Source organism: Coregonus clupeaformis, unplaced genomic scaffold (genome assembly GCF_020615455.1).
Source record: "Coregonus clupeaformis isolate EN_2021a unplaced genomic scaffold, ASM2061545v1 scaf0057, whole genome shotgun sequence".
Lineage (NCBI taxonomy): Eukaryota > Metazoa > Chordata > Actinopteri > Salmoniformes > Salmonidae > Coregonus > Coregonus clupeaformis.
The window spans coordinates 14,336-32,679 of NW_025533512.1; the positions used below are offsets into that span (position 1 = coordinate 14,336).

Sequence of the window (18,344 nt, forward strand, 5' to 3'; positions counted from 1 at the left end):
CCATCAGTCCTGTGTTCCAATGGCACGTTGTGTTTGCTAATCCAAGTTAATCATTTTAAAAGGCTAATTGATCATTAGAAAACCCTTTTGCAATTATGTTAGCACAGCTGAAAACTGATTAAAGAAGCAATAAAACTGGCCTTCTTGAGACTAGTTGAGTATCTGGAGCATCAGCGATTGTAGGTTCGATTACAGGCTAAAAATGGCCAGAAACAAATAACTTTCTTCTGAAACTCGTCAGTCTATTCTTGTTCTGAGAAATGAACGCTATTCCATGCGAGAAATTGCCAAAAAACTGAAGATCTCGTACAACGCTGTGTACTACTCCCTTCACAGAACAGCTCAAACTGGCTCTAACCAGAATAGAAAGAGGAGTGGGAGGCCCCGGTGCACAACTGAGCAAGAGGACAAATACATTAGAGTGTCTAGTTTGAGAAACAGAAACCTCACAGGTCCTCAACTGGCAGCTTCATTAAATAGTACCCGCAAAACACCAGTCTCAACGTCAACAGTGAAGAGGCGACTCCGGGATGCTGACCTTCTAGGCAGAGTTGCAAAGAAAAAGCCATATCTCAGACTGGCCAATAAAAAGAAAAGATTAAGATGGGCAGTCTGAGATATGGCTTTTTCATTGCAACTCTGCCAAGGTCAGCATCCCGGAGTCGCCTCAATCCTATAGAAAATGTGTGGGCAGAACTGAAAAAGTGTGTGCGAGCATGGAGGCCTACAAACCTGACTCTGTTACACCCGCTCTGTCAGGAGGAATGGGCCAAAATTCACCCAACTTATTGTGGGAAGCATGTGGAAAGCTACCCGAAACGTTTGACCCAAGTTAAACAATTTAAAGGCAATGCTACCAAATACTAATTGAGTGTATGTAAACTTCTGACCCACTGGGAATATGATGAAAGAAATAAAAGCTTAAATAAATAATTATCTCTACTATTATTCTGACATTTCACATTCTTAAAATAAAGTGGTGATCCTAATTGACCTAAGTCAGGGAATTTTTACTAGGATGAAATGTCAGGAATTGTGAAAAACTGAGTTTAAATGTATTTGGCTAAGGTGCCAAATGGGGCTACCTGCCATAATGACAAGTCGCCACTGCACCTCCGATACTTCAGCTCATTCACTTCCATTTCTCCTCCTGTTTTCGATCCGGCATACAGCTCACTCATTCTTCTTTAACAAACCATCTCCCTTCCCCCCGCCATGTTTAACTGACTCAAGCTCAACCTCTTCCTCCCTCTCTTTTCCCCTCCATTCCTCCTCCGTATTCCAAGTATACATCACCTTATGATAATACTGCCCTTCTCCTGACATACATCTTGTTTTTGCCCTCTCAAGGGATGCCATTTAACATGTCACAATCTCCGTACAATCAGCACGAACCCCTCGGGATGTAGCGCTCAACAGTGCATCCCACTTGTAAAGCAGCTGCTTCCTCTTGATGTTCTTCTTTGTCAATAGCTACAGCGACTCTTTTCCATTTCAAACAAGCGCGCTCTTCCAACCACCATCCACTGTCTCCTAGGGCACAAAATGGTGGTTATAATAACTTTTTATCCTGTGCTTTTGGTGTTCATGTATTTATCCTGTCATGTAAGCTCATTTGAAAACTAAGTTATTATGTACGAATGTAGCAACATTTCAAATAGTTATTTTGAATTTGTTCAATTTCTATTGTCTGATACGGTAATAATGAATATGGAAGAGGGCATAGTTTAGACTTTATTGAAAAAACAAAACAAAAAAAAGACCATCAAAAACATCTTACATCAGAACATTGGAAGGAACATTAGCTGCAGTTATTTACTGATAATTCATCAACTGTGTGTAACACTTGCTTATCAGAAACACCATCAGTGCAAACATCCAAAGAGCAGCGAGCATAATTTTTTTCATGTCTTATTCATTGCCATATCTGCTGAGTTCCTTCCACAGCAGGTCACTCTGATGCTATCAAACACAGCCATGTAGAGCAGTGGATGGATGCACATGTTCAGTGTAGCCAGTCCCTTAGACACCTGGTAGGCCTTGTAATCCCAGTCGCAGACAGAGCCCAGTTTAACCTTCCGGTAGAGATGGTAGCTCTGGAGGAGGTGATAAGGCACAAAGGAAATGGCATATAGCACAACCACTGCAAACACCATCAGGGCCACCTTACGTTTCTCTAGGGAGGTTATATTCGCATTCCTCCACACCACCCTCAACACTGCGCAGTATGATGCAAATGTGACCAGGAAGGGAATAAAACACCCAACCACAGACAGAAACAATTTGTAAAACAAGTGAGAGTATGCAACTGTAACCTCATAACTGGTGGCACAATTGGAGTAGGACACACAATGTGTTGTGTTGTTTCCCTGTTGACATGTGGAGGCAAACTTCAACACAGGAGAGGAGATGGCTGTCACAAAGATCCAGATGACGACACTGGCAGCCTTGGCTTTAGCGGGGTTCACATGGTTCCGGGTGAAGAAGGGGTACACAATGGCCACATAGCGGTTCACACTGATACACATGATGAAGTAGATGCTAACATACAGGTTGCAGGTGAAGAGGAAGCGTTCTATTTTACAGACCTCGATCCCAAACATCCAGTTCTTCTCCTGCATGTAGTAGACTATGAGCAGGGGCAGGGTGAGGACATAGAGCAGGTCACTGATGGCCAGGTTACAGGACAACACCACACCAGTGTGCCAGTTGTTCCTCTCCCTGGTCGCCAGGAGTCTCAGGGCAAACAAGTTACCAACCAACGCCACGCAGAACTCAACACCGTACATTGAAGGCAATAACTGCACTTGGAACTTATGACAAGAAGAGTTGTGCTCAATCATGTTTGTTCCGTGTTGATTTCTGTGGGAAATTAGAAAATAAGACGGGAAAAGGCTGCGCGAACTGGCTCCCAAAAGCGGTATTTGTCAATCTCTGTTGAAGAAAAAGAATACAGATATTCATTATATTCTGAAGTTGAGAACCATTCTTTTACGCAGTTCATCGTCATCCCCTAAGGACAACTTTGCATTGTGCCATTACATCCATCATAACATCAATCAGTACCATTCTGTCACAATACATTTAATAAATCGCTAGAATTAGTACTGTGGTTTAAGATTCCTTCAGAGCTGTTCTGTTTTATCAGTAATATACATATGTGGTCAAAAAGTTATAAAAAAACACTGCAGTTCTCCATACTAATGTTGTGCAATGGATAGCAAATAATCATCTAAAATACCATGGACCACAGTTGTGTAAATCTTAAACCAACAGAATGTCTATCCAAAACACCCCATGGAGCCTAAAACAATAAGTTAAATATTATTTCTCTAAGAAAAGCCACAAGACAGTTCGATGTCACTTCTCTAGTCTATTCAGACACAAAAACCTGAAGCATGCACCAGTATTCAAAAACATTAACAGGTGGTCAATTGTAACGGTCCACTTTTACTCCATTTTGTCCTTACACTTTACAGATATGTAAAAAAAAATATATATATATATATTTATATAAAAATGGCAATTATCTCAGAATAAAGCCAGATTAGTACTTACTCATTGACACGGACATAAGGCTACAGTTACTGTGGTAGACTTTAGAGACCAATAGAACTTCCCATGATACGTTAGTTACATGTACAACAAACATTTAAAGCAGTCACTTCCCTTTCGGACCTCTGCCTCCCCCATCAACCTATTTGTAAGCATTTTGAAGAAGTGTGACTAACGCTGCATGCCATTGTTCTACTTGTAGCACACTACCAATTTCAAATTGCACAACTTGAGTGTCATGCGCACCAGCCTCAACTCCAGTTCTCGCACACGCTTTGAGGTGAAAGCCTGTGGCAGAGGCTACATGTGAGTCAGCCCCAAGCAAAAAAGGGAAGACAATTGAGCTGTACTTTGCATTCAGCAATTTATTTGCCAATGCTTATAAATTTTTTATAAACATCTTCACAAGGAACAAAACTACATCATTGCATTTTCATCCAGTCCTCCCGCTGACTTGTTGCAATACCAATGTCCTTTCATGAATTAATACATTCCTCTGTTCATGTTGATCAGTGACCACAATAGTGAGTCCATACTGCCACGTGGTGTTCTACCACAGTAGTGCGCTCAGCATTCATCAGTCCAGGCTTTCAGAGGGTTGTGAAGCTCAGCTCTTCCCCTTCCTCTGTTTGAAGCCCCCCTTCGCCCCTCCAGGACCCTTCTTCAAACCACTATGACGAGGTTTGCCCTTAAACTTAGAACCCCCATCACCCCCAAATTTCTTTCCCCTCTCAAACTTCTTCCCTCCAAATCTCTTATCTCCGTCACCGAATTTTTTCGCTCCAAACCGCTTGTCCCCATCCCCAAATGTCTTCCCTCCAAACCTCTTGCCCCCCGGTGACATCTTTCCAAAAGATTTGCCTCCACCCCCAAATTTCTTTCCCTCTTTCCTGTCCCCATCACCCCCCATTCGGTCTCTGGGTTTCCCTCTTGGACCAGACCTATGAGGTGACTTGGAACCATATTTGATTTTACTGTCGTCACCAGAGAACGGTTTCCTCTTCTTGAAGGGTCCGCCTGAGGGCCTTTCAGGTCTTTGCCTCCTCTTGGCTGCAGGGAACATATCTAGATGGGGGAGGGAGAAAAATTAATATAGAAGGTGATTGTCTGCCAAAGTAGCACAATAATATAGTACAACAAAACAAACTATAGAAACATGGTTCAGTACTTAAAGAGTACATACCTTCATCTGGCTCCTCCCCTACAGCCTGTCTGTAGTACTCTGCCTCGTCGTCAGATTCAACAACCGGAGGCCTGTTATCCTGGTTCCCAGGATCCTCCACTTCAGGGTCATGCTCTTCCTCCTCCTGGCGCTTCCTCTTGATGCCTGCCATGCTTCTTTTTCTGACATTACAGAAACAAATATCACTGTTCCACTCCAACTCATGTGGACTGAAAAGCAGTTACAATGTGCTATAACACTCACTTGTTCTCCTCCCGTAACGCTTTCTTTTGGGCAACATCCTGCTCTTGTTTTTTCTTCCGTTCCTGCTTTTCTTTCATCTGCGCCTCTTTTCGGATCAGGATCTCCTGAAGCTCTTCCTCAGTCTTGGCGACTTCAGAAAATACATTCAGAGGGCCTGCATCAGCATTTTACCATGACCAACCAACAGAAACACCCATTCTCGGTGGATGTGTCAGTAAGCGTTTATTTTTGTTGTTGAAATATTACAGGTAATCAGTTATCTTTTCATCATGTACATCCCATGGACAGCTAAATCAACAGGAAACTGACAGGTGTACTTACTGACTGCATGGTAGAGTATGTTCCCCTCTCCCATTCCCTCCTCGATCTTCACCAGCTGCATGGTGATGCGTGGGCCAATCTGAAGAGAAAACAAACCGATGCTGTAAAAACTTACCAGAAACTGGTTACAATGTCACATCAGTAGGATCAACTGCTGAAGGCACCATGTTGATAACCTCTGTCAGGATGTGTCAGTAAGCGTTTACTTTTGTGAAATATCACAGGTAATCATAGTTGTCTTTTCATCATGTACATCCCATGGACAGAAAATGACAAGACAAACTGATGCTATAAACCTAGTATTTATAGTCACTGCCAACACAGGCATAGACAATTCTATTGAAACACTGGTTACAATGTAATATCAGTAAGATCAGCCACTCTAAGGCACCATGGTAATCACCTCAGTCAGTCTCACAGCGCTCTGTTGAGACTCCATGTTACCACGCCCGGAGTAGATCTGTGGCAGTTCCGTTATGTTGTGATCACCATCTTGCTCGGCTTCACTTTCTGAAAGGTTAGCCCCTCTGAAAGAAAGTTAGCAGGGTAAGAAAGCACATAACAGCTGGCCAAATGTAAACAACTATGCACTACACAGTAGGGTGCCTCAGAATGACTTGGTAGGTAGATCACTTCGCAGCCAACATAGACATGGTATTATCACCCAAATAACATTATGAAACAGCTACAAATCTAAGCAATATTGAGAACCCAAACATATGCAGATAGACCAGCCTCAAGTACAGCAGGAGATACTCTGCCGTCTGCTAGGACAACAACAGCCAGGGCTCTTACTTCATCAGCAGCTCACTGATGTCCTCAAACTTGCTCATGTTGGGGAACTTTTCCTGCATCAGCTTCTTCACTCCTCTACTCATGCCCACAGGGACTACTTTCAGGCTGCTGCAGAGAGGGAAAGGGAGAAGGACAAGGTCAAGGATGAGTGTGGACTGATCCATTTAGTCAGCTACAGGGGGGTGGGGTTTCTGCATGATGGGCGCATCAGTGCGTTTACTTTGAATATACATCACTAAACAGTCAATTCGGAATCTGTGATCCTCTGAGCCCAAGCATTCTTCCTATAGATTAACCAAGCCACCTTGAATTAAAACGAGTGCATAACATCTTGTATACTTACTAATGGCGAAATTCAATTTCTTGAGACACTGGATCGTAGTTCAGCAAAACACATCTCTTTATAGCGTTGAGGGCTACCTACAAGAGGCAAATCTGTTAAAATGTATACTAACCTGATTCTCTTCAATATAATACTAAAGGATAAAAGGATTGTGGGATATCAGAAAGCGTTTACTTTTGAGTGATCGTCACAGATAATCATATTTCACAAATCCTCAAACCAGCAAAATTCCATGTACTGGTACCTTTGACATACCTTGTGCACATTGATGGAAGGGAACATGTTTTGGAACATGGTGGCCATAAGTTTGACATGCATGCCCTCTGAGCCAAAGTTATTGAGGACCAGCAGTGGATGATGCGTGAACTGCTGTTCATGCATTCTGTGCCTCTTCAGCGACGAGACCACATCTTTAATAAGGGAGTACTGAAAACGAGAAAGAACATATTCAGGAAAAGCAATTGAAGCCCTAAACCCTATATTTGCTTGTTTCTAGTATTGGGGCTCATCAGTGCGTTTACTTTGAACATATATCATTTCAACAGTCATGTCGAAATCTGTCATCCTTTGAGCCCATTTCCCATCTGATTCCAAGATGGCGTAGCAGTGCGGTCATGTTCTCTGTTGTGTGTCCGTGTAAATAGCCAGTTTTTTGTATTTTTACGTATATATTTCCCTATCACACTTTTCATCCTTCTACTAAATATACTTTCCTGCAACCCGCCTCACTCAATGTGGAACGGATTCTATTATTTACTCACCTTTATCTAGAATCTCCAGTTGAAACTAGCTAGCCAGCTAACTAGCTACTTGCTATTAGCCACCGTTAGCAGTTTTCACCCAGAACGTCAGATTTTCTGCCGGAATAACTGAATCACTGGACCTTAACACCGGATCGCAACTAGCTAGCCGCAACCGAATGGATGTTGCTGTAGGCTAATCACCACTGCCCCCGAAGCAAGCACCAGTTAGCCTTGAGCTAGCCTCGAGCCAGGCCCATATCCCGGCTATCTACCTCTTTGTCTACCGGACAGGAGTAGCCAGCTAACTAGCTACTTGCTATTAGCCACCGTTAGCGGTTTTTCACCATTGTCCGTGGCCTGCACTACCTACCAGCCAGCTCTTGCCTGGACTATTATCGGCCAGTCTGCACAGCACGTTATCGACCCAGAACATATCGGATTTTCTGCCGGAATCACTGGACCTTTAACACCGGATCATCGCAACTAGCTAGCTGCAACCAAATGGATGTTGTTGTTGGCTAATCAGCCTTGAGCTAGCCTCGAGTCAGGCACATCTCCCGGCTATCTACCTCTCTGTCAACCGGACGGTACCTCCTAGAGTCGACACGGAGCCCCGCCGATCCATCACGACTGATCTGCCGACGTAATCGTCTGTGGTTTCAACAGGCTTCCTGTTGCTAAGACCACGAAGATCCATCTGCTAGCCCCGGCCCGCTAGCACACGCAAACAACAGCAGTGCTTCCTGCTCGCTGTGCTGTAGCACCAATTCGAACTGCCCTCGGACTCACATATTGCTGTTCACTGGACCTTATGATCACTCAGCTGCACAGCTGATGCCTGCTGGACTGTTCCTTTACACAGTACTCTGTCTTGTTTATCTGTTTAGCCTCAGCCCAAACATTCATCGCCATTACCAATTGTTGTCTTAGCTCTCTCTAATAACACCTGTGATTGCTTTATGCCTCTCTCCCATGTCAATATGCCTTGCCTATTGCTGTTCCAGTTAGTTCTTATTATACAATTTCACTGTAGAACCCCAAGTCCCTCTCAAACTGCCTCAAATAGCTCCTTTGTTCCACCCCCCATACACGCAGAGACCGGCTCAATCGGTGCCTCCAGTGATGCTCTCGCTTTCATTGTTACCCAACGCTTAGGTTTACCTTCACTGTACTCATATCCTTCCATATCCTTGTCTGTACATATTGCCCTGAATCTATTCTACAACGCCCGGAAATCTGCCCCCTTTATTCTCTGTACCCAACGCACTAGAAGACCAGTTCTTAAAGCCTTTAGCCGTATCCTTATTCTAGTCCTCCTCTGGTGATGTAGAGGCTAACCCAGGCCCTGCAGCCCCCAGTATCACTCCTACTCCCCAGGAGCTATCATTTGTTGACTTATGTAACCGTAAAAGCCTTGGTTTTCTGCACGTTAACATCAGACCAAACTCCTTCCTAAGTTTGAGTTATTCACTGCGTTAGCACACTCCGCCAACCCTGATGTTCTAGCAGTGTCTGAATCCTGGCTAAGGAAGGCCACCAAAAATTCAGAAATGTCCATCCCCAACTACAACATTTTCCATCTAGATAGAACTGCCAAAGGGGGTGGAGTTGCAATCTATTGTAGAGATAGCCTGCAGAGCTCTATCATACTATCCAGGTCTGTGCCCAAACAGTTTGAGCTCCTACTTCTAAAAATCCACCTTTCCAGAAATAAGTCTCACTGTTGCCGCTTGCTACAGACACCCCTCAGCCCCCAACTGTGCCCTGGACACCATATGTGAATTGATTGCCCTCCATCTATCCTCAGAGTTCGTACTACTTGGTGACCTAAACTGGGATATGCTTAACACCCCGGCCATCCTACAATCCAAACTAGGTGCCCTCAATCTCACACAAATTATCAAGGAACCTACCAGGTACAACCCTAAATCCGTAAACATGGGCACCCTCATAGATATCATCCTGACTAACTTACCCTCTAAATACACCTCCGCTGTCTTCAACCAGGATCTCAGTGATCACTGCCTTATTGCCTGCGTCCGTAACGGGTCCGCGGTCAAACGACCACCCTTCATCACTGTCAAACGCTCCCTAAAACACTTTAGTGAGCAGGCCTTCCTAATTGACCTGGCCCAGGTATCCTGGATGGATATCGATCTCATTCCATCAGTAGAGGATGCCTGGTTGTTCTTTAAAAGTAATTTCCTCTCAATCTTAAATAAACATGCCCCATTCAAAAAATACAGAACTAAGAACAGATATAGCCCCTGGTTCTCCTCAGACTTGACGGCCCTTGACCAGCACAAAAACATCCTGTGGCGTACTGCATTAGCATCGAATAGCCCCCGCGATATGCAACTTTTCAGGGAAGTTATGAACCAATATACACAAGCAGTTAGGAAAGCAAAGGCTAGCTTTTTCAAACAGAAATGTGCATCCTGTAGCACTAACTCCAAAAAGTTTTGGGACACTAAAGTCCATGGAGAATAAGAGCACCTCCTCCCAGCTGCCCACTGCACTGAGGCTAGGAAACACTATCACCACCGATAAATCTACAATAATCGATAATTTCAACAAGCACTTTGCTACGGCTGGCCATGCTTTCCACCTGGCTACCCCGGCCACCAGCTCTGCACCCTCCGCTGCAACTTGCCCATGCCAACTACAAATACCTAGGTGTCTGGTTAGACTGTAAACTCTCCTTCCAGACTCACATTAAGCATCTCCAATCCAAAGTTAAATCTAGAATCAGCTCCCTATTTCGCAACAAAGCCTCCTTCACACATGCTGCCAAACATGCCCTCGTAAAACTGACTATCCTACCGATCTTTGACTTCGGCTATGTCATTTACAAAATAGCCTCCAACACTCTACTCAGCAAATTGGATGTACTCTATCACAGTGCCATCCGTTTTGTCACCAAAGCCCCATATACTACCCACCACTGTGACCTGTACGCTCTTGTTGGCTGGTCCTCAATACATATTCGTCGCCAAACCCACTGGCTCCAGGCCATCTATAAATCACTACTAGGCAAATCCTCGCCTTATCTTAGCTCATTGGTCACCATGGCAACACCCACTCATAGTATGCACTCCAGCAGGTATATCTCACTGGTCATCCCCAAAGCCAACACCTCCTTTGGCCGCCATTCCTTCCAGTTCTCTGCTGCCAATGACTGGAACGAACTGCAAAAATCTCTGAAGCTGGAGACTTATCTCCCTCACTAACTTTAAGCATCAGTTGTCAGAGCGCCTTACCGATCACTGCACCTGTACACAGCCCATCTGAAATTAGCCCACCCAACTACCTCACCCCCATATTGTTATTTATTTTGCTCATTTGCACCCCAGTATCTCTATTTGCACATCTATCATTCCAGTGTTATTACTAATTGTAATTATTATGCACTATGGCCTATTTATTGCCTTACCTCCATAACTTGCTACATTTGCACACACTGTATATATATTTTCTGTTGTATTTTTGACTTTATGTTTTGTTTTACCCCATATGTAACTCTGTGTTGTTTTTAATCGCACTGCTTTGCTTTATCTTGGCCAGGTCGCAGTTGTAAATGAGAACTTGTTCTCAACTGGCTTACCTGGTTAAATAAAAGTAAAAATAAATAACATTAAATTATATGGGTTTGTGTACTCACTTTGGTCACCCGGAAATGGAGCATAGGGCCTTTGGGTAGCCGAGCAAGCCTCTGGAATGAGAAAAAAAAATATTTAAAACAGTCGCTCATTTGCCATTAGGATCTGGTAAACAGCCCAACTGTAGATATTGATGCATCAGTGATAAAACATCTTAATCATGAATTCAGATATTCTCATAACTCATCATCTGCATCAGCAATTGGAATAACTAAGGAGGTGGCTGACACAGCATATACTTCATTGATCAATAGCGATAAATCATAAAGATATTCCCTTTGCTTGCCTTTGAAAGGCCAAGGGTTTAGAGAGCAGCTGTAAAAATAGGGACTGTCTACTGTTAAAGCACCTCATGGTACAGTAACGCAACAGGGGTGTATTCATTACACAGATTATGTTGCAAAACGTTCTTCTGTTGCTAAATAAATTGTTTAATCCAAACATAAAACGTTTTGACAACAAAAACAAGAGTTGTTTACTTAAGTTTGGTTCTTAAAAACAGTTAACAGTGAAACGGTTTCAGTAATGAATACACCCCTGGTGTTTGCAGACTTATTTACCATGTTGATACTGCTGGGCGTCTTGGTGAAGATCATGAAGTGTGTCACTCCCAGTGGTCCTGCTACAGCCACAAAGTCCTTCAGCACATTCTTCTTCCTCACCTGTCAATCACACGCAAGCAAGACCTCAAATGCAATCCATTATGAGCACAAGATGCACTTGTGGCGCAGTGGTCTAAGGCCACTTGTGCCACTAGAGATCCTGGTTCGAATCCAGGCTCTGTCGTAGCTGGCCGTGACCGGGAGACCCATGGGGCGGCGCACAATTGGCCCAGTGTCGTCCAGGGTAGGGGAGGGAATGGCCAGCAGGGATGTAGCTCAGTTGGTAGAGCATGGCGTTTGCAACGCCAGGGTTGTGGGTTCGATTCCCACGGGGGGCCAGTATGAAAAAATAAAACTCACTAACTGTAAGTTGCTCTGGATAAGAGCGCCTGCTAAATGACTAAAATGTAAAATGTACTCAGAGCAGTGGTTGAAAGTGCAAGATTACAGAATTATGAATCGTTCTATAAATTCACAAAATATATTAAGTAACAAATGTGGCTTGAAGTAAATTCTTTGATTCAAGTCAGTTATAAAGACCAGTTTAGAGTTTCATGACATGAACAAACGGACCTTAAGGGATTCTGCAGTGAAGGGCTCCATGACGCGCCGCATGTCCTCCACGAGTTGACCGACATTCTTGCCGACTTGCCCACGGTGAAACACGAAGGAGTGAGGGACCGCACCGAACACCTCTTCCGCCACATGGTTCGCACTCAAACGTGATTTCTTCTGGTTTTTGGTCTGAAATTGAATTAACACGTTAGTTTAGCTGGCCAAGATACTTCCCTATGTTACGAGCTAACGCGGGTACTGTAGCCGTTGTGGATGTAATCAGTTACAAATATTTTAATCATTGTTCATATATTCTCATAACATCATTTTCATCCACCTAGCTAAACATCCACATGCTGATGAGACAATGTTCAATATAGTTACCAGTATATTCAGTTTACAATAATATGAATCGTGTCAATAGCTAGCTAGCTAACCTAACTTTAGTTAGAAACCATTAGCTAGCTAACGTTAGCCAACAACTTCTTAACTGCTTACCTTAGACTTTCCCATACTGGCAGTTGAAGTTTAACAAAATAATATAATGAATCCAATAATATAAAACGTGGCTAATGCACCTAGCTATCTGAATGTAAAAAGCGAGCAAATTCTGATATGCCTCTCCGTGTCCTCCATTTCAATCAGATACTTAGTGACTGCTTTTCAACCACGTGGACCTCACTGCGCCGACGCACTCTGTGTCACATTGAAAAACGTTCGTCTTATTCAAATGCCTAACCAAACTTTTGTTCTCAGTTTCTAACGTGTGTATTTGGCAACCAACCTGGTGTTGCTAGAGGAATTTAAAGAACATTTGCAAGCTAAAACTTCATTTTAAGGGGTCCTTATTACAGTGTAATTACATGTAACAGGTATTGTAGTTAATCGTAATAACTCATAGTTACACTATAATAACATGTAACTGGTGGTAATTGCAGTCTGTAATTACAGAGGTGTAACAACAAATGCTTGTTACCATGTTTGTTACAAATGGGCAAGTTTCCACTAAATTCACCAATTTAGTGTTTAGTTTCTTCTCAGCTGCATCCGAGTCAGTAATAAATGTCACAAGGTTGTACTCTCTTGTGGACAGATGCGCAGGGTGTCAGAGATTACAAAGGTTGGAGGCTCAATAGGCTCCAATTACCTACCAGTAAATACGCACTCTGCAAAATCTCCACTCAATGTTGTTGCTAGCACTTGCCCCCAAAGTATACCATCTGGGTTACCTTGGTTGAGTTTACAAAAACATATTATACACTGCTCAAAAAAATAAAGGGAACACTTAAACAACACAATGTAACTCCAAGTCAATCACACTTCTGTGAAATCAAACTGTCCACTTAGGAAGCAACACTGATTGACAATAAATGTCACATGCTGTTGTGCAAATGGAATAGACAACAGGTGGAAATTATAGGCAATTAGCAAGACACCCCCAATAAAGAAGTGGTTCTGCAGGTGGTGACCACAGACCACTTCTCAGTTCCTATGCTTCCTGGCTGATGTTTTGGTCACTTTTGAATGCTGGCGGTGCTTTCACTCTAGTTAAATTAAATTGGTCATTTAGCAGACGCTCTTATCCAGAGCGACTTACAGGAGCAATTAGGGTTAAGTGCCTTGCTCAAGGGCACATCGACAGGTTTTTCACCTAGTCGGCTCGGGGATTAGAACCAGCGACCTTTCGGTTACTGGCACAACGCTCTTAACCACTAAGCTACCTGCCGCTACTCTAGTGGTAGCATGAGACGGAGTCTACAACCCACACAAGTGGCTCAGGTAGTGCAGCTCATCCAGGATGGCACATCAATGAGAGCTGTGGCAAGAAGGTTTGCTGTGTCTGTCAGCGTAGTGTCCAGAGCATGGAGGCGCTACCAGGAGACAGGCCAGTACATCAGGAGACGTGGAGGAGGCCGTAGGAGGGCAACAACCCAGCAGCAGGACCGCTACCAAGGAGGAGCAGGAGGAGCACTGCCAGAGCCCTGCAAAATGACCTCCAGCAGGCCACAAATGTGCATGTGTCTGCTCAAACGGTCAGAAACAGACTCCATGAGGGTGGTATGAGGGCCCGACGTCCACAGGTGGGGGTTGTGCTTACAGCCCAACATCGTGCAGGACGTTTGGCATTTGCCAGAGAACACCAAGATTGGCAAATTCGCCACTGGCGCCCTGTGCTCTTCACAGATGAAAGCAGGTTCACACTGAGCACATGTGACAGACGTGACAGAGTCTGGAGACGCCGTGGAGAACGTTCTGCTGCCTGTAACATCCTCCAGCATGACCGGTTTGGCGGTGGGTCAGTCATGGTGTGGGGTGGCATTTCTTTGGGGGGCCGCACAGCCCTCCATGTGCTCGCCAGAGGTAGCCTGACTGCCATTAGGTACCGAGATGAGATCCTCAGACCCCTTGTGAGACCATATGCTGGTGCGGTTGGCCCTGGGTTCCTCCTAATGCAAGACAATGCTAGACCTCATGTGGCTGGAGTGTGTCAGCAGTTCCTGCAAGAGGAAGGCATTGATGCTATGGACTGGCCCGCCCGTTCCCCAGACCTGAATCCAATTGAGCACATCTGGGACATCATGTCTCGCTCCATCCACCAACGCCATGTTGCACCACAGACTGTCCAGGAGTTGGCGGAAAATGTAGTCCAGGTCTGGGAGGAGATCCCTCAGGAGACCATCCGCCACCTCATCAGGAGCATGCCCAGGCGTTTTAGGGAGGTCATACAGGCACGTGGAGGCCACACACACTACTGAGCCTCATTTTGACTTGTTTTAAGGACATTACATCAAAGTTGGATCAGCCTGTAGTGTGGTTTCCACTTTAATTTTGAGGGTGACTCCAAATCCAGACCTCCATGGGTTGATACATTTGATTTCCATTGATAATTTTTGTGTGATTTTGTTGTCAGCACATTCAACTATGTAAAGAAAAAAGTATTTAATAAGATTATTTCATTCATTCAGATCTAGGATGTGTTGTTTAAGTGTTCCCTTTATTTTTTTGAGCAGTGTATATAGGTCAACCTCACTGACTGGGGTCTACCATATGGGTGTCATCCCAGAATATAATTAAGCAATAAGGCACGAGGGGGTGTGGTATATGGCCAATATACCATGGCGAAGGGCAATTCTTAAGCACGGCGCAACAAGCCTGGATACAGCCCTTAGCCGTGGTATATTGGCCATATACCACAAACCCCTGAGGTGCCTTATTGCTATTATAAACTGGTTACCAACATCATTAAAAATACATGTTTTGTCATACCCGTGGTATACCACGGCTGTCAGCCAATCAGCATTCAGGGTTCGAACCACCCAGTTTATAATACAAAAATAATGTATATTTAATGTTTACGCTACCCATTATGAAAACCTGAATCTCCTTGCCATCCATGTAAGAGGATAAACCCACAAGTACATCACAGAGTACATTTAGTAAGTACAATGCAATTTCTAGGTGTTAGACAGGATTTACAGTGAGGGAAAAAAGTATTTGATCCCCTGCTGATTTTGTACGTTTGCCCACTGACAAAGAAATGATCAGTCTATAATTTTAACGGTAGGTTATTTGAACAGTGAGAGACAGAATAACAACAAAAAAATCCAGAAAAACGCATGTCAGAAATGTTATAAAATGATTTGCATTTTAATGAGGGAAATAAGTATTTGACCCCTCTGCAAAACATGACTTAGTACTTGGTGGCAAAACCCTTGTTGGCAATCACAGAGGTCAAACGTTTCTTGTAGTTGGCCACCAGGTTTGTACACATCTCAGGAGGGATTTTGTTCCACTCCTCTTTGCAGATCTTCTCCAAGTCATTAAGGTTTCGAGGCTGACGTTTGGCAAATCAAACCTTCAGCTCCCTCCACAGATTTTCTATGGGATTAAGGTCTGGAGACTGGCTAGGCCACTCCAGAACCTTAATGTGCTTCTTCTTGAGCCACTCCTTTGTTGCCTTGGCCATGTGTTTTGGGTCATTGTCATGCTGGAATACCCATCCACGACCCATTTTCAATGCCCTGGCTGAGGGAAGGAGGTTCTCACCCAATATTTGACGGTACATGTCCCCGTCCATCGTCCCTTTGATGCGGTGAAGTTGTCCTGTCCCCTTAGCAGAAAAACACCCCCAAAGCATAATGTTTCCACCTCCATGTTTGACGGTGGGGATGGTGTTCTTGGGGTCATAGGCAGCATTCCTCCTCCTCCAAACACGGCGAGTTGAGTTGATGCCAAAGAGCTCGATTTGGTCTCATCTGACAACACTTTTACCCAGTTCTCCTCTGAATCATACAGATGTTCATTGGCAAACTTCAGATGGCCCTGTATATGTGCTTTCTTGAGCAGGGGGACCTTGCGGGCGCTGCAGGATTTCAGTCCTTCACGGCGTAGTGTGTTACCAATTGTTTTCTTGGTGACTATGGTCCCAGCTGCCTTGAGATCATTGACAAGATCCTCCCGTGTAGTTCTGGGCTGATTCCTCACCGTTCTCATGATCATTGCAACTCCATGAGTTGAGATCTTGCATGGAGCCCCAGGCCGAGGGAGATTGACAGTGATTTTGTGTTTCTTCCATTTGCGAATAATCGTACCAACTGTTGTCACCTTCTCACCAAGCTGCTTGGCGATGGTCTTGTAGCCCATTCCAGCCTTGTGTAGGTCTACTGTCACGATCGTCTATAAAAGGAGCAGACCAATACGCAGCGCGTTGAGTGAACATGATGACTTTAATAAAGACAGCACGTAACTACAAGACGAAAGTGAAGTCCACAGTGGCAATGACTGTACAGGAACAAAAACCCACAAACCCAACAAGAAAACATACAGATTAAATATGGCTCCCAATCAGAGATAACGAGCCGACAGCTGACACTCGTTACCTCCGATTGGGAGTCTTAGACCAAACCTAGAAATGAACCCAACAGAAAGGCAAACCTAGAAATACACACAACAGAACTACCAACATCGAAATACACCCAAATACCCAACAAAACAAAATACACCCTGGCTCAAATATCAAAGTCCATGGAGCCAGAGTGTCACAGTACCCCCCCCTAAAGGTGCGCACTCCGGGTGCACCAGCATACAGTCTAGGGGAGGGTCTGGGTGGGCGTCTGTCCATGGTGGCGGCTCTGGCCCAGGTCGTGGTCCCCACCCCACCTTAGTCACTATCCGCTTCCGTAGCCCCCTCCACATGACCACCCCCCAACTAACCCCCACTGGATTAAGGGGCGGCACCGGACTAAGGGGCAGCACCGGACTAAGGGACAGTACCTGACTAAGGGGCTCTGGCGGATCCTGGCTGGACGGCTCTGGCGGATCCTGGCTGGACGGCTCTGGCGGATCCTGGCTGGACGGCTCTGGCGGATCCTGGCTGGCGGAAGGCTCTGGCTGATCCTGGCTGGCGGAAGGCTCTGGCTGATCCTGTCTGGCGGAAGGCTCTGGCTGATCCTGTCTGGCGGAAGGCTCTGGCTGATCCTGTCTGGCGGAAGGCTCTGGCTGATCCTGTCTGGCGGAAGGCTCTGGCTGATCCTGTCTGGCGGAAGGCTCTGGCTGCTCCTGTCTGGCGGAGAGCTCTAGCGGCTCCGGTCTGGCGGACGGCTCTGAAGGCTCATGGCAGACGGGCGGCTTTGCAGGCTCAGTACAGACGGGCAGTTCCTGCGGCGCTTGGCAGACGGACAGTTCAGACGGCGTTGGGCAGACGGGCAGTTCAGACGGCGTTGGGCAGACGGACAGTTCAGGCCCCGTTGGGCAGACGGCAGACTCTGGCCGTCTGAGGCGCATCGTAGGCCTGGTGCGTGGTGCCGGAACAGGAGGTACCGGGCTGAGGACACGCATCTCAGGGCTAGTGCGGGGAGAAGCAACAGGGCATGCTGGACCCTGGGGACGCACCGTAGGCCTGATGCGTGGTGCCGGAACTGGAGGTACCGGGCTGAGGACACGCATCTCAGGGCTAGTGCGGAGAGAAGCAACAGGGCATGCTGGACCCTGGGGACGCACCGTAGGCCTGATGCGTGGTGCCGGAACTGGAGGTACCGGGCTGAGGACACGCATCTCAGGGCTAGTGCGGAGAGAAGCAACAGGGCATGCTGGACCCTGGGGACGCACCGTAGGCCTGATGCGTGGTGCCGGAACTGGAGGTACCGGGCTGAGGACACGCATCTCAGGGCTAGTGCGGAGAGCAACAACAGGACGCACAGGACTCTGGGGCCACACAGGAGGCTTGGTGCGTGGTGTAGGCACTGGTGGGAAAGGGCTGGCGACGCGCACCGTCTCCCTGGTGCGAGTGGCCGGAACAGGCCGGGCCGGGCTGGCGACGCGCACCGTATCCCTGGTGCGAGTGGC

The 18,344-nt window shown here is 45.7% G+C and overlaps 1 protein-coding gene across 1 annotated transcript; it reads right to left on the minus strand.

Moving 5' to 3' along the window:
- Positions 1–1,742: 1,742 nt before the first annotated feature.
- LOC121568656 (protein Peter pan) lies at positions 1,743–12,684 on the minus strand. The gene is made up of 13 exons (XM_041879062.1): positions 12,498–12,684; positions 12,018–12,188; positions 11,403–11,504; positions 10,845–10,895; positions 6,696–6,866; positions 6,441–6,517; positions 6,098–6,205; positions 5,706–5,829; positions 5,303–5,381; positions 4,982–5,111; positions 4,739–4,899; positions 4,168–4,620; positions 1,743–2,917 (listed from the first exon to the last, which is right to left on the minus strand). The coding sequence occupies exons 1-13, from the start codon at positions 12,510–12,512 to the stop codon at positions 1,905–1,907; spliced, it is 2,655 nt and encodes an 884-aa protein (XP_041734996.1). The 5' UTR covers positions 12,513–12,684; the 3' UTR covers positions 1,743–1,904.
- Between the last annotated feature and the right edge of the window lie 5,660 nt (positions 12,685–18,344).